This window comes from Uloborus diversus, chromosome 9 (assembly GCF_026930045.1).
Source record: "Uloborus diversus isolate 005 chromosome 9, Udiv.v.3.1, whole genome shotgun sequence".
NCBI classification, from domain to species: Eukaryota; Metazoa; Arthropoda; class Arachnida; order Araneae; family Uloboridae; genus Uloborus; species Uloborus diversus.
The window spans coordinates 40,959,510-40,983,399 of NC_072739.1; the positions used below are offsets into that span (position 1 = coordinate 40,959,510).

The window sequence follows — 23,890 nt, forward strand, 5'->3', positions numbered from 1 at the left end:
AAAACTGTATGTCCTAGAAAGTTGAAATTTGGTACATAGACTTCTAGTGGGGTCTAGTTGTGCACTTTCCTTTTTGGTTGCATTCAGATGTTCCTAAGGGGGTCTTTTGCCCCTTTTTTGGGGGAAATTATTGTTAATTTCGATGTAAACTCAAGTGGTGTTATAATTTGTCGGACACTTAGTGATATATCGCCAGTCTTTTGGTCACCAAGTTTTGTCGCCAACTTCGTGACAAATTTGGCGATTTTTTTTTAAAATCTGGTTTTAATTTGGCCACTGTTGATGATATTTAAAGAGTAAACTATTGAATCACATTAAAATTGCCAATAATGGGGAAATGACATTAAATTGGAGTAAAAGGAAGTCATGTGATGCACACATCAGCTCGTTTAATTACTGCTTTCAGGGGCCAATCCAGGATTTTTTTCTTGCTACCTATTTTTGTGAAAGTATTGCATCATTCCATTTTTGTGAATGTTCTTTTTTATCAGCATTGTTTTTGTGAACTTTTGGAGGCATCCTAATTTTTATAAAAGAGAAGTAGAACAAGTGAAATTTTAGTTCAAAAAGTGTAAATGTTATCTAGTATTATTCTTAACAGGTTTCGTTTTTTGGGTGGGGGGAGGGGGTGCTAAAAACCTAAGAAGTACCAAAAATACCATCGTAATTTCAGCTTAATGGGATATGTAATGTGTACAATATTGGAAATTATGAGAAAAACGGTGCCTCAAAATATGTTAAAGGATTGTGATGATAATGCATAAATACACTTTGGCGAGAAACAGCTAAAAATTAGTTAAAATACCACAAAAAGGTTGCTATTTAAGCGATTGTTCATATAAACCTGCTTAGAATTTTATTTCATGAGTAAATTTTGTTTTAAACAGAGAAACAAGTTTTATATTTTAAAATGCAAATTTTTGTGAAATTTTCGATGTTTTTGTGAAGCTACTGATTTTATTACTTGATTTTTGTGAAAGTACCTATTTCAAAACAAGATTTTTGTGAAGGTACCGAAAAACGGTAGCAAAATCAGCCTGTATTGGACCCTGGCTTTATGAAAGAAAAAGTAAGTGTTAACTCGTTATACGGATAGAATTGTTAAAGTCAACTTGACTTTTTTTCCTGCATTGTTATTTGTTTTGCATTAGTAATGTTCCTGAAAAAAAAAAGCTGAGGACAAAATGTATTTTTATAAAGGTATATTAAGAGTGTCTCTTTTTAGGAAAAAAACTCCCTTTACCCAATAGATGGCGCAAAATGTTGCACCCTGGTTGTGACGAAAGCATCATGCTCGTTGTACGTTTTAGCCGCAAACTAGTTTTACAACTGACAGGATTTACACGACATCCAGAAAAGGGGACTTCTGAACCGGAATTTGTGTCGAAGGGGGATGGAGATATTGTTCTTCAGAGGAGTCAGTGAGGAATGTCTTTCATTGTTCGAAACACACCCTCTCAAGTGCCTTCAGGCATTGATAGCGCGAAGGAATCGGAAAAGCAAACAAAACCGCTGCAGAGAAATGAGATGAGAGCATTTTTGCTTCGATTTGAAGTTTAGATCAGAAATGGTTTCGTTATACCAAGGGTTCATCTTTTTAACCACAGAAACTTCGGTAAATTTAGCGCAACATAATTTAGAAATGTCTTCTTTTTGGCTATTAAATCTACTAATAAAAGTTGTCAATCTAATGTAGTTTTTCTTTTCTTTTTTTTTTTTTTTTTGAAATATTAATCTTTAGAAGCTTTGTTTCCTTCATAATGCATTTATAGAAATTGCCAAATAGTAATAGAAAAGACTGGAAAGTTTGTTAAATCAGACTTGGACAGTTTAAAAGAAAATTGTCTTTGAAAGGTCACATTTTTTTAATCTTTACGAGGAATTTTACCTTTTGCTCTTGACAAAGGTCCACAAAAATTACCATGGATTTACAGAGAAAACTTGGTGGTACGAATCTTTTAAAATTTTGAAGAAGAAAACATAGTTTTTTACGGCATTTAACAGGGCCCAGTCGTGCAAAGAAGGGGAGGAACGGCTGCCCCCCCCCCCCCCCCCCCGGTGATCGATCTTAGTTTTCGCCCAACTTGGAAGGTCATCAATATTTCGTTTCGGTTGCCTATCGATGCCTATCGAGTTTTTCTTTATTGCAAGGGTAGTGATGAGGCTGGTCACAACTTATGACGATATTAGGCTTCAGAAACTGAGAGACTTTTCTCTCTTGGGACGTGCAGGGCCGACGAGAGCCCTGGTCTGCCTAGCCGGAAACTGGGGGGGTGGAAGGAGCGTGCTGGGAATCGATTAGGAAAAGTCTCATGTGTGCTGGGTCTTAGCTCTCGCCGACGTGAAAAATTAATGCTTAGTTGCAAAATTCAAACTCCTAAAATTTTACATTTTTTGATCCCTTGAATTTTACCTAGATTTATCGAACTAAGTCTTGGTACTACTGAAAACATTACGTGTCAACTTTTCAAAATAAAACAAAGCATGATGAAATGAGTAGTCAATAGGGAATGCTTTTTATATTTTGCAGTTAAATGTACAAAGCATCAAAATAATGATAGTCGACTGTCTACTATCACATTGGTGCAAATATATTTGATAGGGTTAGTTTTCAGTGAATGAAATAACTTCAAAATCAGAAAGTGGCGAAATAGTAATGGGGTCGTTTCCATCAATCAAAAGCACACTGTTCTTTCGATTATCCGTGCTAATTAATGCACGGGTGTACACAAATAATCGAAAAACACAGATAATCCGAATATGACCAAGCACGCAGAAAAGTGTATTTGGAGGCTATAAGTAAAGTACACTGTGGTACATAAATTACTTCGGGTTTAATTACGATACTCTAATAATACAAAAAGTAATACATGAGTATTAGTTTTGAAATGTGTATTAAAATTTGGCATAATTTTTAGCTTTAATTAATTTAAAAATTTTTAATTTGAATTTTTGGCTTCACGGATAATCCGCAGACCGGATAATCCGACACGGATAATCAGGAATACAATGTACTACTTTTAGTCACTGAAGTTGATAGAATGAGCGAAAACAAAAAAAAGTTGGGTGAGGAAAATCTTTAATGTTCAAAAACGTTTAATTTTAAAGTAATACTTTAAAATGTCCGATTTTTCAATCAAGGCGAGACGTCACAAGTAATGAACTTTGGCGCGCTGAATGCTTACGCTTGCTGTCTACTGCGTTTCTAGCTTGTGATAATTCAGAAGCGAATTGAATATTGCGCTTGATGCTTGCTATCAACCGTATCGTTGCCAACACATGTGAGTAAACGGAAGTAATACCACAAATCCCGAAAACTATCAGAACTGTTTTTAAGGGGGGGGGGAGAGCGGAGTTCATAGGATGCTTGTTTTAATCGAGAATTTATTGATGTGTTACCATTTTTTTTCTGAACAGATCACAACGCTGTTTGCTCGATGTTCTTCATACAGTTTATTTTCTTTAGGTTCTCTTCTCGTGGAAAACGGACTTGTTAAAAAATATACGAATTTTGTATTAACATATCCAATCATTTAAGACATTTTTAAACAGCCTTCAAACTGTTTCAGACCATTCTTAAAAATATATTACCGTTTTTTGCATAAACAGCTGAATTTTTACCGTATTTTTAGAAAAACAGCAGTATTCAAACGATGCACAATATCAATTATCAATGGGAGAGAGAGACATGAAAAAAAGAAAAAAAAACAGTATGGTACATACAGTATGCAGTAATAATAAAGCACTACACTGTAATAGTACTATATAGTATTGCTGTGCTATCTTCGATCAGTGGCGGATTTACATTCTTTTCAAGGGGGGGGTGGCGATTGAAAAACGTGAAAGCCATATTCCTCCCCTCAACCCACTATGTAGGGGGGAGGGGGAATCAATTGCCCCCTTTTAGCCTGTATTTTAAATGCTAATCACCCCCTATCGCCCCTCACAAACTTATCGCCTCAAGAGTTAAATCTCCCTTTTGGGGGCTATCACCCCCAGGGTTAGAAACCACTGTTCTAAGTCATAGCAAAATGTATCATCATACCAGTATAGTGTAGTCCATGGAAGAAAAAGGTTGGAAGATACATATAGAAATATAAAAATTATTAATGTTCAAAAAAGGGGGGAGGGGCGAGCTTCGGTTTCAAATTAAAAAGTGGGTAATGCTGTCCATCTTCGACTACACTGTCTCAACTTAATTTAAAGCAAATTTGTGGAATGTAATTGATTGAAATTAATAGCGAAAGCTAGTAATTCCTTTAATTCTATATTATTGGTTTTCGAAAATGACAGTTACGGAGGGGGCGGTCGTCCCCACCACCCCCCTGGTAAATCCGACACTGCCTTCGAACCATTTTTTAGAGTTTCAAGCATTCAAAAATTCGTTATCTTGTCACAAATTTTCACTTTTTCCTTCTATCTTCACAAACTTAGCATGAAACAGTGTGCTTTGTTGCAGAATATTTCATCACCTTTCATATTTAGAATTTAAAATATTAAAAGAAAATTGTGGAGTTGTTATTTATACACACTAACAAAGCGATTTTTTGACTAGTGCTGGGTGGGAACTAGAGCAGTTAGTGATGCTAAAAGGATGAAAGTATATTCACGAAACTAATATTTAGTAGTAAATAGCGAAGCCGTCACTTTGCACCACGATTCCTTTCCAAAAGTTTTCGTGTTGTGGGTGAGAAATTAGCGTTAGCTCTAACATTCGTTACTCAAGAAAAACTCGCGTTATAGGCATTTGGCGTAAGTTAAATCGCTTTGGAGCAGAAGCCGACTGTATATGAGAGATATAAATGTTCAATTTTGATTGGGGAAAATGTAAATTTATCATACATTTCACGACAGTATATTTTTGAGTATTATAGTTTAAAGTTAGTTGTATTCAAAACGTTGATCAGAATAAAACATGCATTTTGTTTTGCCACAATGACTTGAGCAGAAAATGGACAACCAAGTTAGAAAAGTTACTTATTGGATTTAGTTCAAGCACTTCTCTGCTTCCCAAACGTGATGAAATTTTAACTAAATACTGTTTTTTTTTCTTTTGTTTTAGCAAGATTAGTGAACCCCCCCCCCCCCCTTCGATGATGAGTAGTCATTTGATTGCCATCATTTTTATTTGGAGGAGAATGGAATATATACTATGACTACGAGCATTCTTCTGAAGGGCTAGAGAGTTGAAAACTTTAAAAGCAGGAAAATATGTAGCAAAAAGGGAGATCCAATGGGGTGTCCCCCCAAAAATATTTTTAAAATCAATAAAATGATCTATCCTTCCTGGATTTCATTTCAAATTTTATTTCAGGTCCGTCATTTGGGAAATCAGGGGGAGGAGGGGCCATTGGAACCCCCTGGATTTTAGAAATATAAAAAAAAAAATAGTCTTTTTGTTCGTATTTTTTGTTTATTCCTTTAAATATTAGGCAAATGTTTGGATAGGTAGTCTCTCCCCCGGAATTTTTCTTTAATTGAAGTCTCCAAAACATATTTTAATCAAGTTTTAGTGATTGGGGAGGGGGGGTGGAGAAATGGTTGGGGGGGGGGGTAATATGAAGGAAACTTTGGAAATTTAAGTTTCAGAAATAGAATAGTAGATTATCTTTGATGGCAAGGCGAAACAATCGGAGTCCCTCACCCGGAATTTTTTTTTAAATTTAAATCCTGAAAAGGAATGTTTGTACGGTCTTTAATTATGCAAAAGGAATAGAAGGCACTCCTGTGAAATTTTTCCGAAATTGAAAGCTTAAAAATCCATTTCTTTGCTATTTTTAGGGAATGGGATAGGGTTCTAGGAACTTCTCGAAATATTTCCAAAATTAAGTCCTGAAAACGCAATTACATGACATCTTTCAGGTTGAGGTTTGGGGTTAAGAGATTGTCTCACAAAAAAATTCGATATTGAAGTTCCAAAAACGAACTTTCAGACAATTTTAGATAATGTTATAGGGAGGTTTTTTCGACTCTTTTGCGGCAATTTGTAGGGATGCAAGTCCGTAAACCAAAATGTAATAATGCTGAGGGATCATCAGGCTCTTTAAATTCGCCACTACGCTCAAGTATTGATGCTTCTCTAAAATGATTCAATTTTCCGCTACATATTTTAGTTTTTAAACTGTTCATTGATATGTTTTTGAATGTGTTCCCTTATAAGAAATTCTTCGCGACTCCCTTGGAAGTCACAACATGCTGGTTGGGAACCGCTGATCTGGAGCATTAGTAATTAACCAAGCTAGTCAATTAATGGTTAAAATATTTTTTCTCAATAAAAGTTGTACTATACACATTCATATCTTTAGCATAAAAATGTTTGTAATTACTTTGGTATAAAGAAAAAAGCTTTAAAACTAACATTTAACTATGTCATTACTACAGGTAGATCGTGTTTGTCAATTACTGGCGTTGAAGGCATTTTAGATCAATGCATGTAATCGACCAACCTTCAATAACGAACAGCATAAATGGATAGTTATTAAATGCATTTTTTTTTTCTTTCACTTAGAAAAAGCATTGATCAGCATATCTCAGTTAATGAACCTGTAAAATTAAATTTAACCTAGAAAAAGGCGATTCAACATTTTATCTGATAACAATTTGCACCAGTAAGAAAAGTGACTTCCTTGAAAACTTCTAGATGTCTCTGTAAGTATATCGTACGTAACCTTCATAATGTCCAATCAAAACCTTTGTTACAAGTTAGTTCAACTTACTGGTTGATGGTCAGTAACTCGCGGATCACATTATAATACTACTTCTTGTGCAATTTAAATAAACACTTATCAATATAATGTTTACTTAATCTGTTACTTTTCCAAGTCTAAAACTTTAAAGTATAAAATTGAGATGAAGATTTACTTAATCCATTTGCACAAATTTGACATTTTTATGCTTGTATTTGCAATTTATTCCCAGAATTTTAAGCTTTGTCTTAAAATTTTGATACATTCAAATATAAAAACCATTAAACGTTACATAATATACGAAGTACCTACTTTCTAAGAAAGTTTCGTGTCTAAAAGGTAATGATTTGAGCCTATTACGCGTACACACACAATATGTAAAAATCTTTATTTTTCAAGTTCAATTTTTTTTTTTTTTTGAAAGTTCACATATTATCATACATAATACTTTGCTCTTTGTTATAAAGGACAAATATATGCACAAAAATGTCACACCTGTGCAAATGGATTGAGCAAGGTTTTTTATTAAATAAGAACTATTTTCAGATCATCTTTGTCCTTCGTTAACATTAGAAAATATTAATTACTTCTTGAAAAATAGTTAAAATCGTTGTTGAAATAAAATATCACGAAATTTTAATGATCTCTGTTGCGTCAATTTAGAAAGATATTCATTGCGGATTAGGAAAGATTCTGTGGCGAGCACTCGTAGGCCAACCCTCCACTTCTTGTTCACCCACCTGTTTCTAACAACATGGAAAATACACACGGGGACGTCCTCCCTCCCCCCTTTCTCTTTCCTCGACTACAATCACTGCCGCCTCGAGCACAAGCTACAAGCACTGACATCCGATACCACTGGCCATCACTTCAGGCACACGCATGGAAAGCCTCACTTTTTCGCAAAAATCTAGTTCCATCTGCAAAACTAACTGATGGCGATATTTGTCCGGCGGGATCCCCACGCGATCACGTACAATTGGTTTTAGAGAAAAAAAATCTAGACTGATTTATGAAGAATATGAAGGAATGAAACTTGTTACAGAAAGTTTATGGTCCATATGGAATCATTTATTAGCATAAAAATGAGAAAAAGCCGAGCTATTAATAAAATAGACCTTAATTTCACGTATCCTTACTTATTCGAATTTTTGACGCCATCTATTAGCACTTTAGGCAACTATAAGATTAGTGGACAGAATCGAGTAAGTTTCAGAACACGTAAGCATTGAAAATTTTTTTAATGATATTTACAAAACATTTCAATTGCAATGCGTCTGCATTGTTTCTATGGTTCAGAGAAAAAAATCTCGAATCTCTGTGTTTAGATGATTTTTCATGAATGTGTGTAAGAGAAATATTTCATGTTTGACAAAAAGTACTTTTTAATATCATTTTGTGATAAATGTAGGTAACTCAGCAGCAATTTACTTCATGCACATTGTTCTTTACACATTCATCTGATATAGTAAAAAGTTTCATTGCAATCTGGCGATTAGATTTTTTTGTCGCTGTTTCCAAAGAGTCAAGTTTAGCATGTTTTTCTACCGGAACAGCCTTAAAACCAAGGAACAGCAGGGTCACCAAGAGCCAATGCTGTCAGTTGATTATGTTCAGCATTCAGGACTCCCAATTGGTTTCTATTTTGTCCCTAGGTAGAAAAGGGACTTAAATTTTTTAAAAAAGGAGAGCTCAAAGTGAACTGAGAAGGGGAACCCATGCTGTCCTTGTCAGTTTTGCGCCATCCCCTCCCCTCATAAAACTTGTATTACTCTGATACAAAGCTGTGCCCCTAGCTTTCAATTATACTTTGTTTCACATTAAGTTGGCACTGAAGGGAAAGCTAGGCGAGCCGAATTGCAGCCGTTGTCAAGGAAACGAGGTTACTCTGCGTGGGGCGCGTGCCAGTCAGTGGCGCGACTTGCCGAATTTGGCGAGGGAAAATATAATTTAAAATACCAAAAACGAAACAACTACCCTTGAAGTTTTCAAAGAAATTAGATTTGTCTCAAATATATTTCATCATATTTTTATCACAAATGCAAGGCTGTGAATGGGATTTCATTTTACAGCGGCGGAGAGCTATCGGTCACAAAGTAATTAACAAATAATTCTGAATGATTAAAAAATTAGCAGGAAAACAAAAAAAAAGTAATAATTAAAAGAGAATATGCTCTGAAAGTCGCATACTTTGTCTCTGGTGATTTCTTCGTTCGCTGATAAAAAGCATGTTCCTTCTCGTCATCCAATTTGGCCATCCAATATATATATATATATATATATATATATATATATATATATATATATATATATATATATATATATATATATATATATATATCATCTATTTCAAAAAAAAAAGATAAGACAACCGAAGTTTATATATGTAAGGAGAACGTTAACACACAGCTGTAAACATTTACCCATGGTAATAATGGGTACCAAAGGCATCGAAAAGAACCGCGTTCTTTTCAGAAGTATAACAAATGAAAAACTATCAGGCATGTTCTCCAAAGCACATCTTGGTTTTTCTACTGCAGATTAAAGTTCATCAACAAGCCTTTAGCGAAAAAAGAAATGTAGATCTTCAATCCTTGCCTGCAATTTTATTAGTTTGTTAAGAAGTGGATCTTTTACTCTGCCTCTGACATGGAAATGGTATTCCATATGTGCCTCCTCTTATCCATATCTTATGTATACATAAATCTACAGCTTCTTTACAACTTGTGCTTTCAGAAAAAATGACTAAATTAAACTGAAATTGCCATTTAAAAATAAAACTTAGCTTCCGGGACAAAATTGATTGCATATTTGAAATAATCTGCAACCTTTGTTACCCCCCACATTCTTTATTTCTGTTTTGAATAACTTTTCTTTAATTTTTCACATGCACTCGATTTGCTCTCTGGAGTTGAGAAATGCGTCCTAGGTTCGTTTAAATCTTTGCAACAAAAAAGGAACTCTTAATATTTATAGATTATTTTCCATAATCCCCACTGATTTAAAAATCCAACCGTGCCAATGCCAACCATTTCTTCGAAATTTGGAAAAGGTGCCATTCAGGGGCGGCATTTCAGCATTTCGTTTGGGGGGTCGAGTTTCTTGAACATGAATTTCCTCAGAACGGTATAAAATACATATTGGTTAACAAGAACTGATAATTAAATGGTTTTAATGGTAAGAATAATTAGGTTTGTAAAGAACAATTAAAATTTTTTCGACCGAAGCTTTAAATTTATTTTGTTATAAGTTATCTCACAAAATATCTCGGTACTAGTTTTTATTTTTTAGTAAAGTTTTAATCTGCTATTTTTGGAGTCAGGAAAAACAGAAAATTTTGTAACTATAGTTGATCAATATCCAATGACTTAATTTATTGCCAGTATAGCTAAAGAGGAAGGTCTTGCTTTGCCTCACTGCACTTCGAAGGCAATTCTCTAACCTCCTGAGACACGAAAATCAAAATTGATTGACGTTCAGTTCTCCTACAACTTTCTAGTTGTGTGCGTAGTTTTTTACACCGATGAAGAGGCTCCATTATTGTAACCTTGAAATAGCTATATGCTGTATTTTCGTGTAAATTTGTGCTTTATTTACGTCGGTTTTTCAATTTAATCACGAAAATCATCTTTCAAATGACTGACCTGATTAAAACAGTCAAAAAACAATGGAAGCAAGAAAGTTATGTCAAAAAAAGCACATTTCCTTTAGATTCCTCTCTTTAAAATAACCAAGAAAGCTTTTTAAATAGGCTAGTATTTATTTTGTGTCGTTAAAAAGTATAGTCACAATTCACAAAACAATTCCTCTTCCCTCATGCTATTACTTATAAGTGTAATATTTTCTTTTTCGCTTTCTATAACCGACGTACATAATATTGAAGTTAAGACCAATAATAAATATATCTCATTAAATCCTGTCTCAATTTCTTGAGAAACTGAATTGATCAGTTTATTCAAAATATTGCTTTAATATTTTGACTAAAACTTCATCTGGGTTTTGTCACCTCTTCCACATTGGCATACATTGAAAACTGTTACGAAAAGTTCTGTCACAAAGTTCCACACCTGGTTCAAGTATGCATTAATGCGAAAATTACTAAGAGTTTCAATTGTCAATCCAAGAATTAAGATTAGCGAATTAAAATTTTTATGACAGAGTGTAGCATTTACCAAAAAAAAAAAAACGCTCCGCAGTATAAATAAAGTAAACAAAAAATTCAGACAAAGGCATACATATTAAAATGACATCAAATTTTTTATCAATGAAAAGGTCGCTTTCCAGTAATTCTTCCAAGGGGCTTTTATAACTCTTGAAGACCATCTTGTGTCACTCAGAGATTGTCAAGTCAAGAGCCTCAAGATACAGTTGTTGATGTGAAAGTATTTTTTGATGTGAGATGTTTTTCAAAAACAGCATATCTTTACAAAAAGTTTCCATGAAAGCATATGATACACCGAGTTGCTAAAATGTGTTTCTAGTACATGGTATCAATGAACACTTACTAGCTGAACATTAAGTTATAATATGAGCATAAAAATTTATGTAAAATGACATGGAATTAACGCGTAAAAATTGCACAGTCTCTACACTGTACGGGTATCTCATACAAGACGCACCATCATAACATAGATTACTCAATTTTGAAATATTTAACCCATATGAAGAGATTACTTCTTTAGTTAAGGCAAACACTTATCCTCCATCAGTTTTTTCTGTTCTGAAAATTCAGGCAAATGATTTTCTAAGTTATCTAAATTGAATTTTACCATTTTATATTATTCTTAGTGAAAAATTTGGGGGTGCAACCGCCCCCTCTCGCACTTCTTATTTGCCGCCCCTGGTGCCATTGTGTCTTTTCATACATATGTATATAAATCAAAAAAGTACCTTTGTGCAGAAAAGTAAAAGAAAATGTAGCAATGTTAAATCGTTCAAAAGAGAACTGCAGACACCTGTTTTGAGGTTTCAAGGAGCCCCTTTTTCATCGGAAAAAAAAATTGTGCTAACTTTTCTGCATTAAAATTGGGTGTTCTTGAAACCCCGAAACACGTGTCTGCAATTCTCGGCAAATTTGTGTAACTCAATGTTGTTTTATTATCTAAAATAATATACTTCAACCCTCTATAGGCGTTTTCCTTTTATACACTCTAGTAATAACGGTAAAGATCAAAGATTAAATAATCAGTTTTGAAAAAAAAAAAAAATATTGCCTTTTTAGAAAAATTTTATTCATATAAAAAACTTAGAAACTTCATGGAAACAATTAGCTATTACTGCATTCCGGATCTTTAAGAAGATATTAATTTTGAATTTTTCAAAAAAAGGTCGATTTTAAGCTTAACTTATTTATGAAAAGTTAAAAATAACAAACGAAAATGCATCGAGGTTTACGCAAATAGAAAAGTGTTATGACTCTCAACTTGTGTAAAAGTGGCTGTAAAAGTATCTGATTAACCACGAAACTCAATTTTTTAAAATATATTTTACTTGCCTTAGCGTAGTTAATGTAGCCTACTTTATAGGTATATTTTGGGAGTGAGTAAATTTACTTCCTATAAAAAATTAATTTAAGGCAGGGGTTCTAAACCTGGAGGGGGTGAAGCGAATTAATTTTGTATTTCGAGGGAGATGTGTATGTTTCAAATTTAAAATGAAAAAGTAAAACTTCATCCAGCAGTTCATCGGTGTAAATTTGTAATAGTGTATCTGTACATACGTGATAGCATTATTATTATTTTTTTCCTCCATAAACTTTTCAAACGATCCAAAAGAAAAAAAAAAGACTTTTACCGTAGCAAGGATTTGTACACAACAAGTATTCGTTACATTCAAACGAAATTCGGGTTTCTTTCATTTTTTCACAATAATTTTCTTGAAGTTTGGGCTCATTATGTAAGAAACGAAAGCTATTTAAAACTACCAAGTAAATAAATCTCAAATTCAAAGGGGAAAAATCCCGATGTATTTGTAATTTCAGCAAGTAAATAATTAAAAACTAATATTTTCATTTCATTTTTTATTTCTTACTCACAAAAACTGTTTTTAAAAATGTATTCAACTGCTTGGAAATAACCATGGAAAGAGCATAAATGAGAAAACAGACCAGGCGGAAATGCTTTGACCACACACAATTAGTTCTTTCAAGAGTCATAATGACAATCAGATGTTTTTCCTTGGGCGATGCGAAGTGGGGAGAAACGAGTTCTGGGGGGTTTGCCGGTCCACAGGAAACCTGACAATGTTAACCTTGAAAACTCAAGTCTTCGCCAAGACAGAAGTTGAGTTAGGGTGCTTTGATTTTCCTTTTGTAATCAAATTCTTACAAATTAAGCATATTTAACACACAAAAACTTCAACTATATGTCTCAACCACATACAGTCTCTATTTTTTTCACATCATTTATGAATTTACACCCATTTAAACCTCTAAATTTACTAGAACTACTTCTCATCGCGGAGTAACACATCTCGTACCTTTCCCTTCAGTGCCAACTTTGATTGGAACATACTATAGGCTAACCTGTCCTCTATTGATGGGGCAAACCTAACCTGGCAGTATCGTAATGCTGTCATGAGGGTGTGTGCTGCATTCGCAATGCAGGCAAGTTAATTTTGCCCAACTATAGTTGTCCCTGGATTGCAGTTACATTGAGAACATTTTATTGCGTCTTCATGTGAGATTAAGGATATCAGTATGTATTGCAGCATAGTTGTTAATTTACATGTTTGACAAAATTACAAAATATTGAAAAATATTTTTGTAAAAATAATTTTTAGTCTCTTAGCATATGGTTGTACTTAACGACATCAAATCTTTTTGTATTCCGCTTATATGGTATAAAAGTGTGTGACTGAAATTGTTTGTCAAAATTCAAAGAACATATTAAAATGAAATTCTGTTACAAAAAATACCTATGCAAAAAAAAATCCATTTCAATGAGATGAATTTTTTGTCCAAATTTAATAGCTGTTACAATGCTTGAATTCCATTACAATGAGATTCCTGTTACAACAAACAAAATTGTGGCCCAATGAAGTTTGTTCTAATGGGATTTCACTGTATAATAAACAAAAAGAAATGATATACTTTGTGTTGATTGCTACATTTTTTTTATATCCTGATAAGCAAAAGTAGCAATTTTATTATTGTTGACAAAAACAAAATCAATTTTATTAGATTGGTCTTTAATTGTGCTTTAATTCATCTTTTACTAATTCCTCTTTACACTTAACTAAAATTTTTGAATAATATCATCAGTCTGTTGTATGATGTCAGATAAAAATGCTCTATAGTGTACTTACAATTAAGCATGTCTTGAATTTACAAGCAGAAATTTGGTATAAATACTTCAAAGTTGAACATTTTAACATTTTCTTACAATTTCAGAATATTTCATGTATTTTTTTCTTTTTTTTCTTGTGAAATACGACATACATATTTTTTTGTAGATAACACAGTTTTGAAACACAGAAAGGTGAAGCATTATGGTTTTGAATTTATTTATGGAAGCAATAATGTGGATAAAAATAAAGCTTTGGATGAGAAAATTCCTGCCAAATGCATGCCTCATTTAGAAAAACTGGTTGCTCTCGGTTACATATCAAAAGTTCCTGATCAGCTCACAGTAAATTACTATGCTCCCGGACAAGGTACAGTTGAACTTCATAACAATGAATCATAGTTTATGACTGCAATTTTTTGTGAACTAGCTGGTTTCTTTTTTCTCTCTTTGTATATATGCAGTTAGCTCTCTGTTTAACCCCTTAACGATCAGATAATTTTCAAGAAAACGGTCATAAAAGTGTCTCTTTTTTATTTAAGAAAATGATATAAAAATAAGTGTATGAACAACAAGTGCATTTATTTTTTTATTTTCAATTTTTTTTAGATTGAAATTTTTAAAAAATTTAAAATTTTATGAAAAGTCAACAAGCAGGTCCAAGCAAGCAGCGAAAATTTAAGAAATATGACTTTTATACATTAAAAAATAATTTTATTAATATTTTGTGTAATATAAGTAAAGATAAGTAAATTTTTCTTGTGTGGTAAATTTCGAAGGCCAACGTCACAATCTGGTAAGTTAGAATCAAATTTCCTTTCTTCATCTCTGCAATTACATTTAAAATCTGCAATTACATTTAAAATGGACTGGTGCTGCCATCTAGTGTATAAAGAGAGAAATAAAATGTATTCGGGGCAAAATAAATGAATTGGTTTCAATAGTTTCGCCGCTTTAATATTGCACACACCGGCACAGAGCTATCACGGGAGCGAGAAATGGAGGTCGAAACCCCAGCACGGCACAGACACGGGAGCGAGCGGGAAGGGGTTAACAACGCTCTGTTTAACAATTTTCTCTATTTAAAGACAGCTTTTCAAGGTCCCGGATGCTTCAAAATAGTTTTAAAAGCATTCTATTTAAGGATGCATTCTACTCAAGTACGATTTTTTTGTGGTCCCTTGAAAATCATTAAACAGAGAGTCAATGCTATGTACACATAGTGGCAGATTTATGGGGAGTATTGCCCCCCCCCCCCTCTATGAGATTATAACTTAGACTAAGACAAGATAAAATTGAAATTTTATAGATTTTTGTTTCTGCAATGCTTTTTGCCAATTTAAGTTTGTATTGTATCTAAATAAATATACACTATTATTCAGTGGTGTATCAATGGGCATGGGGGAGAGGGTGCGAATGGGAGTGTAGCCCCATATCACATTTAGTCTAAATTTACAACAGATTATATTGTGATTTGAAATTGTGTGGAAAGAAAGTCAAGCGAAAACAGTTACGTTCTGCAGTCAAGGTTTTTCAAAATTTGATTGCATATACTTTAGAGAAACGTATTCCAAGGTCGAGGGGTCAGAGTCGGAATTATTTTTTTTAAAAAGGAGTTGGGAAGATGTGAATCATTTAAATTAAATGATTCCACTATCCCAAGCAGAAATTGTGAACCATAGTAATTTCATGCTTTTTGGAGTACTTGTCCCAGTGACATTTCTTATTAATTATTCTCTCTGCGAACAACATCTTCTACAATGTTTGCACTGTTTTTACCGAAATAACCTGGTTCAAAATACATTCCTCACCTAAGGTAAACACACCAGTAGTGGTCACTTCAAGTTTTATATTTGAAAAAATAGGATTCCAGTTCCTAATGGATTCAAGAGAGCGTCAAACGTGCAGGTGGTATTACCTCCTGCACATTTGAAACTATTAGAAAGCTTGGAATCCTTTTTTTTTTTCAAATATCAACCTTAAAGTGGTCACTACTGATATGTTTACTTGACTGGTCCTTTGATTAAGGAGTTATTTTTACAAATGTGGTGCGGACCCATTTCAAGTTCCCTCAACTTATGGCTGGCTTTGGGCAAATGGCAAGATCATTCAGGCCTTTTTTCTGATTTTTGGTTTCATTGCTGATAAACCTGTCATCTACGTTTTTACACTAAGGATAATGTTCAGTATATTCTAAATTAGATAGTGGTGAAAACCAATCCTTAATTTACAGTTAAAATTAAATTTTTAAGTCTACTGTAGCCACTATCTAAAAGAATCTGAAGTTGATTATCTCTGTGTATGAAACCCCTCCCCCCCCAGATATTTCATACTTTGCTTATTATTGAGTACAGTATGGCTAGAACTAATACTTCACTTTATTGCCCCAATTGCTAATGGTTAGATTGTGTAATTAAGATGTTCATTATATAAGTACCACAACAAATTTGTACTTCTCTTTTTGAAAAATTGGATGTAGTAAACTTTCGGTTATAGCAAGCTCTCAATTTGGTCAGTTGAGAGTTTGTTATATCAGGGTTGGACTTTCTTTGTAAATCTTTGCTTAATATTGTTTGAATAGTGTCATATGCAACATTTAATACACATAGATTCGTATTGGTACATCAAATAAATTTTTCTAGGAATTCCACCTCATGTTGATACTCACTCTGCCTTTGAAGACAACATCCTCTCCTTAAGTCTAGGCTCACAGGTAGTTGAGGACTATATCTTTAGCATGAAAGTATTTATCATAAGCATTTTTTTTTCTCAATAATAATCAATCATTAATTACTTAACTACTTTCTTAACTAAAAATATATATATATATATATTTTCCATTGAAAAATTTTAATACTTTATCTTATATGATATGAGGAATCCAAACTTTAAGTAACATCTTATAAATTGACTATACATGAAATGCATAAATTCAATATTTCTTAGGTCAATAAGCCTTTTGGGGATAAAGTACTGCTAATAAAAATTTCTTAAAGTAAAATTCTTTCATTGGAAATATTTTATAAACAAAATTATATGTAAAATTTTATGCAAAATATAGCTCTAGAAAATATAATGTTTTTTCTATGGCATAGAGAGGAATAAAACAACTATCAAATAAATGTATATTGTGCAAAATTTTTCATCTTTTCTAGTGTAGTAATTTAGATCAGCGTTTCTAAGCCTTATTTGTTTATTTATTTAAATTACCAGGCATTAAAGACTTAAAACATAAATTTATTGCCTGTTTTATTATTTTTATGGTTTATTTACAACAATAGTTGAATGCAAAGACAGTTATTTGTTCCATTTTTCACACTTAAGTAAATAAACCTTTGAGAAAAATCACATACATACATAAAATACAAGTTAATGCAAAAATATTATATAAAATGTTTTTATTGTTTCACTTTTTACTTATTTATTCATTTATTTTGAATGATTAATTATTTTAACTTTGATAGGTAAAAATTTCCAAAGTTAGAAGGGGAAAAAAAGTTTTTTTTTTTTTTTGACCTAACCTAATACACACTTGTTTAGATACTTTTTTTTTTGTTTCACCAGGTGGTAATGGATTTTTATTCATCTGAAAAAGGAAGTGTTTCAGTTCTTTTACCTAAAAGGAGCCTTCTTATAATGAGTGGGGAAAGCCGCTATGCATGGAAACATGGGTAAAACTGATTTTGTAAATTGACTTTTCTTATATAATCTTAGAAAACTCTAATAGCTTCTTTTTAAAATTTGTCTCAGGTATATAACTAAGATTTAAGAGAATATTATAAACAATTAAAGTTTACCTTCTGAAACCCTAATATGAATCTGAATAATTTGTTGTGAATAATTTTTAATTGAAGAATTTCATCTTTGAGGGCCTTTATCTTGCTTACCTTGAATTTTATTCATGACTGATCAGGGTTGGTAAAATTCTGGTCTGTCAGGTTTTTTGGCTTTTGTGGTCTAGACGTAATCCTGTGTTTCAGAGCATAAATTGTTTTACAGAAAGCTTTTAAGTGTGAAGATAAAATTTTCTGTCAAACACTTATAGTTCATAATTAATTTAAAGTCTTAATTAAATGTTTTAGATCTGGGGTGGTCAACCTTTTAGAAAAGAGGCCCACTTTTTAAAGAAAAAAAAGTTTTGCGTGCCACTTTCAATTTTTTCAACATTTTTAAAAATCTAACAAATTGAGAAATGTTATTTATAGACTGATTATAATATGATTTGTACTCACATTATTTAAAGTGCAAGCATAGGCGGATTTACGGGGGTTCCAGGGGGAGCACTGCACCCCTAACATTTTGGTTTTGGATATTGAAAATAATTAAAATTAATAATTTGTCATCCGGACACACAATTTAGAAAATAACTTTTCTCTAATCTACAATCCAAGTTAATTTGCTTGAAAACAAACTCAAAAAAACAATAATAAGCAGTTTTTTGTGTAACCTGCGTGTGTCACCAAACTTCGGCAGTGCGAGAGAAATTTTGCAACGTATAAAGAAGAGTACTTTTATCCATTTGAAAAAAAAAAGATAAATGAAGACATTTCTTAAATTATTTAGTATTTAATGCTGGATTATTGAGTAATTGTATACTCTGTAACTGAATATTTATGGGTACAAGGTACAATGATTACAATTTCTTATACTCTGAAACAACCATGGCTAATAAAGTCAAAAAAAGAAAAACATGGCTATTGTTATATACTTTATCAAAAATCATTAAAACTGTTTTAAGTTCTTGCACATCATTTCAGTAAACTGCTATAAAATTTGCTCTGAAACCAATTGTAAACCAGCATTCTTGAGGTAAATTTTTAAAGCCCCCCCCCCCCGTCCCTGTAATTTTTGCACCCCCAAAATTCGCAGCCTAAATCCGCCTATGAGTGCAAGTCTGAATAGTGGAGAAGCTCAGTACTGGAAAAGTTCATGAATTTAAAACTGTAACAAAATACAAGCTAGAGCTCGTCTTTTGTTAAGACAGTGCTTACAGGGTCAGGAAGCAGACACGTTTCAGTCTTTGGCACAAAGAGCTTCTTAATGGACACTACCATGTTTTGCTTAAGAATTCTTCTTCCAAAATGATGTTTAAACAGTGTAATAAAACCTTCTATTCTGCTAACCATGCAAGGCACTCCATGTGTGCAATTTATGTATAATTTTTTTTCCTTTCTACTTTTTTAAATCAATTTTTTTTAAAAGTTATTTAAAAATGCCCTTTTTTGCAATTGAAACTAGTTGGCACAAATCAAAAAGCAAAACCATCATTTGTGTAACAAACAATTTTGCTTAACTGTTCATTCTGTGTAATGTCAGTTTTCATTTAAAGCTGATTAGTACTTGCAATATTGTAGTTCAGACACTTTGTGTGCTCCTTGCCCATGTCTTATACGTGAGGCATGGCTATGTTTTAGATAACGCTTTATATTGTCCATATTTTGAAATCCTTGTGTTTGTAATTAAATCTAAATTAATTACAAGCAAGATTTTAAATGTTTTATTTGAATATGAATCAGATTTTTAGAGTTTGACAAAGTTCCTGAAAACAGTATCATTTTCTAAATTAAAAAAAAAAGAATAAGTCTTTACATCCCACTCTTTACACTCTGCCCTGGCGCATGTACTGTGGGTTGGCCATCTCTACATTAGATCATTCTCTCTCTAAGTATTGAAAATGAAAAAACAATTATAAAAAAATGCAACAGTATAGTAGACTCTTCAAAGTCTGAGGATGCATTTCATTTGAGGTGTTTTATTTGTATTTAAAAAAAATAGTATTTAATAATTTAAGAAATGAATTACAACAAAATCTGATAAAATTCCTTATCTGCGGTATCGGATATTTACCTCTTAAATAAGCAAGCTGTAGCTTAGGAATTGGGAAATCCCTGCTTCCTTGGGGGTTTCCAACTCCTAAAAAGTTGTGTGATTTGTTCCTAAATAAAATTAAAAATTTTGGAAGAAATGAATTTCATTTTCAAGTGCTCAAAACCTTGAAAATTTGGAAAAAAACTAACCTTGAATTTTAAATTTTCTAACAAATGCAAGGAGGAGAGGCTGGGAGCGCCAAATTCAGCTCCTTGCTACATAGTACATCAAAAATGTAAAAATCATAGCTCTGATGTTTCTCTAATATATTGTTTGAGACAAGTTTTGTGACTCACATATCATATCTTGCTTTTTATTTAATCCAAAATTTAGTATTTTTGTTATTTGCTTGTTTTCATCTTACTTCAATTGTCTCCTACCAATCTGTTTAGCCTGAAAAAGAAATATTACACTACTTGTATTCTTTTTCATTTCCTGCATTCCCTGTCATTGAAAAAAAATGTTGTAATTAGAAATCTACAGTTTATTTTTTCCGATATAATAATATTTTCCTTATAATAAGGTGTTTCTTACAAAGTCAGTACAATTCTGTACCTTGTTTAAATCTTATGTTTTGCTACATATTATCATACCTTTAATTTTTTCAGTATTACACCAAGAAAAACAGATATTATACCAAATGAAGGTGATCACCTAACTCTTTGTCAACGCTCTGATCGAATTTCTTTCACATTTAGAAAAATTCGTGATGGAGAATGCCATTGTTGTAAGTACTTAGTTTAAATGCTATTGCAACAATTGAACAAAGTTTTTATTTTGTTAATGGATGGCATTTACTCATTTTCTTATGTTAGTGAGTAAAAGTAAAATATTTGTGTAAAAGTACTTCAACATTAGCTGTTTCTGTCAAATGACAACTCGTTCAATCTCTTAGCTACTTCAGAATGAAAGGAAAATTTATTTATGTCAAATTTAAGCTATTAACTTCACTGTGCAATAAATTAACTGTAAGAAATGGATTAATTGAGCCAATGACGAAATGGAATTGATTATTAAGACATTAGGTTTTTGATTCATGACAAAGACCAAGAGAAAATCAATGTTCAATTCAGTTTCTACACTGGTGTAAAAAATTAAGAGAATTTTTGGATTCGGTCTATTATCTCCAGAACTATTGGACCGATTTTAATGAAATTTGGTATGTAAAAACATTCAAACCATACAAAACAAATAACCACCCAAAATTCAAAATACACACGCATGATCATAAAAAACACTCGTTAGAGTCGAATGGTATGAAACAGTGGTTGCAAAATTGAACAAGAAAATCGGTTAGTAGGTGGTGTAGTCCCCTCTAACAGACATATAGGCCTCGCAGTGTGACTCCATACTTGAAATGAAGCAGTTTATGGGATCCTAGGGCAATTGCTTCCACTCGTTCATTAATGTTGTTCTCAGGCTATGGAGGGTCCCCGGAGGGGTGTTGCGAGTTGCGATTGCCCTACTGAGAGCGTCCCAGACATGCTCTATAGGGTTGCAGTGTTGGAGTCTAGAGATCTGCTTGGGCAATCCATCCAGGAAATATTCTCCCTCCCAGAAATTTGTCGACCAGAAGAGCTCTATATGAACTTGCATTAACATCCATTAAAATTAGCTCAGGGCTAGCAGTGCCCCTCAAGAGGTGAGCAGAGGATTCCAAGACCACATCCCTATACCTCGCAACTGTCACAGAGCCTCTCTCAAAGACATGGAGGAGTGTGTGGCTGTCCAACATGATGTCTGCCCAGACTGCCAAACCACTACCGTCATAATGGTCGATTTTGCGAATATTGGACAGTAAGTAGCGGTTCCCAGTTCATCTTAACCGAATATTATTGTCCTATGTTCATTTGGATAGAAATAGGAACCCTCTACCTACCCTCCAATATCCGCAAAATCGACCATTATTGCGGCGGTGGTTTGGCGGTCTAGGCAGACATCATGTTGGATGGCGGCACACCCCTCCATGTCTTTGAGAGAGGCTCTATGTCAGTTGTGAGGTATAGAGATGTGGTCTTGGAATCCTCTGCTCACCCCTTGAGGGGCACTGCTAGCCGTGAGCTAATTTTAATGGAAGTTAACGCAAGTCCATATAGAGCTCTTCTGGTCGACGAATTTCTGGAAGGGAGGATAATCACTGGATGGATTGGCCAAGCAGATCTCCAGACACTAATACAATAGAGCATGTCTGGGACGCTCTAGGGAGGGCAATCGCAACTCGCAACACCCCTCCGGGAACCCTCCATAGCCTGAGAACAGCGTTGCTGAACGAAATAAAACAATTGTCCCAGGATCCCATAAACAACTTCAGTTCAGGTATGGAGTCACACTGCAAGGCCTATGTGTATGTTAGAGGGACCATACCCCCTACTAACCCTTTTTTTTGTTCAATTTTGCAACCGCTGTTTCAAACCATCCTACTCTAACGAGTGTTATTTATGATCATGCTTGTGTATTTTAAATTTTGGGTGGTTATTTGTTTTGTATTGTTTCATTGTATGTACATACCAAATTTCATTAAAATTGGTCCAGTAATTCTGGAGATAATAGACCAAATCTAAAAATTCTCTTAATTTCTTACACCAGTGTATTTCATCAACTTTGATTACCCAAAATTTTTATTACATTGTCTTGTAAACGTAGCAAAACCATAAAAGTCAACTAAGTTACTCATAACATATACTGTTTTCCTTCTCGTCAATGCATTTAATGAGCAAGGGCCTGGCCTAGAATTTTCTATAAGTTCTGTTTTCCATGATATTTTGAAATGAATTTTTTTAAAACGAATATTAATTTTGTAGAAAAAAAAGGTTAATTTCAGACATATACATTTTTTTTTTTTTCGAGAAAGAAAATTAATTGGTAAATGAACATAAAATTAAAAATTCAGTAGATTTTTTTCCTTGAGATTTGAATTTTTGAAAGGCTGAAGAAGTTCCATTTCTCTTAATAGTATTTAAAGTCTCTGATGCAGTGAAAATATTTTCACTTGCAAAAATAATTTCTTGTCAAATTGATTTAATCATCTTATTATTTTTTTTTTAACTGAAAACTTCCCTTTTTCTTGAACTTAAGAATAACAGCTATCAGTTATTTAAATTTTGTTATTTTCAGCATATAAAGAACTGTGCAATTCTCAGAAGCAAACCAAGTATGTTTTATTTTAAAATATTTTTATCTAAGAGTGCCTAATATTTTCTGACTAAAACAGAACAAACTCTTCCATTGCTTTCTTTTCAATAATGAAACATTCAACCACATTTTCTTGAATTCATTGTGCAGTAAACACGTTTTTTATAAATCAAGTTTGTTCTAAAGTTTTGATTCAATAAAGTGACTGATTCAATAAAGCAGAAATTAGTCAATTGTTATTAAAATATTGAACTTATCATAGAATTTCAGAGAAGTCTACTTTATTCAAATGAAATGAAATATTGTAAAAAGTATCCTGTAATTCAAAATCTTCGTTTTTTTAGTTATTAAAAAAATATGGTAAAGCAGTATGAAAAAGCAATTTCAAAGTTCAAATTTTAACTTACTTGCGTTTTGAACAAATTACCTATTGTTGAATGCTTATAAGGGGCTGTAATTAATATAAACACCCTTTTTTCAATGGCATAAAAAAATCTGTTGTCCTCAGAATTTACTTTGTTGTACCTAAGTTAACATTACTGGTGGCAAAGCCTAGATCATAAAAGCCCTGTAAACACCATGTCTTTCCCTGTCTCACTCTTTTTGTTTAACTTTCCCCAAAAAAACTCACTACAACTGTCCAACCCCCTGCCTCGCTCTTTTTACAAAAATAAAGCAGAGAAAAGAAAGAGATTTTAATGAGACACCACCTGCTTGTGGGAAATGTAATTATGTATGTTTGATTCCTTTAAGCAGTGTATTTGATCAAGTATCCAGCTTTTTTTTTAATGTTAATACTGGATTTCATTCTGCTTTTGAGAATTTCATTCATTAAAGTTGACGTTCAATTACACTGTGCTTGCTGTAATGTGTTCTGAAGCTTTCATTTTTCTATTTGCTTTCAACAGTTATTTAATTTGT

At 32.9% G+C, this 23,890-nt stretch overlaps 1 protein-coding gene across 2 annotated transcripts in view; it reads left to right on the top strand.

Moving 5' to 3' along the window:
* The window catches only part of LOC129229281 (alkylated DNA repair protein alkB homolog 8-like), a 57,012-nt gene that overhangs the window by 17,948 nt on the left and 15,174 nt on the right, over nt 1–23,890 (top strand). For both annotated transcript variants that reach the window (XM_054863554.1, XM_054863553.1), the window contains exons 4-8: nt 14,139–14,339; nt 16,612–16,682; nt 17,534–17,640; nt 20,446–20,564; nt 22,952–22,988. In XM_054863554.1, coding sequence (XP_054719529.1) covers nt 14,139–14,339; nt 16,612–16,682; nt 17,534–17,640; nt 20,446–20,564; nt 22,952–22,988 — 535 coding nt within the window. The remainder of the gene's footprint in view (nt 1–14,138; nt 14,340–16,611; nt 16,683–17,533; nt 17,641–20,445; nt 20,565–22,951; nt 22,989–23,890) is intronic.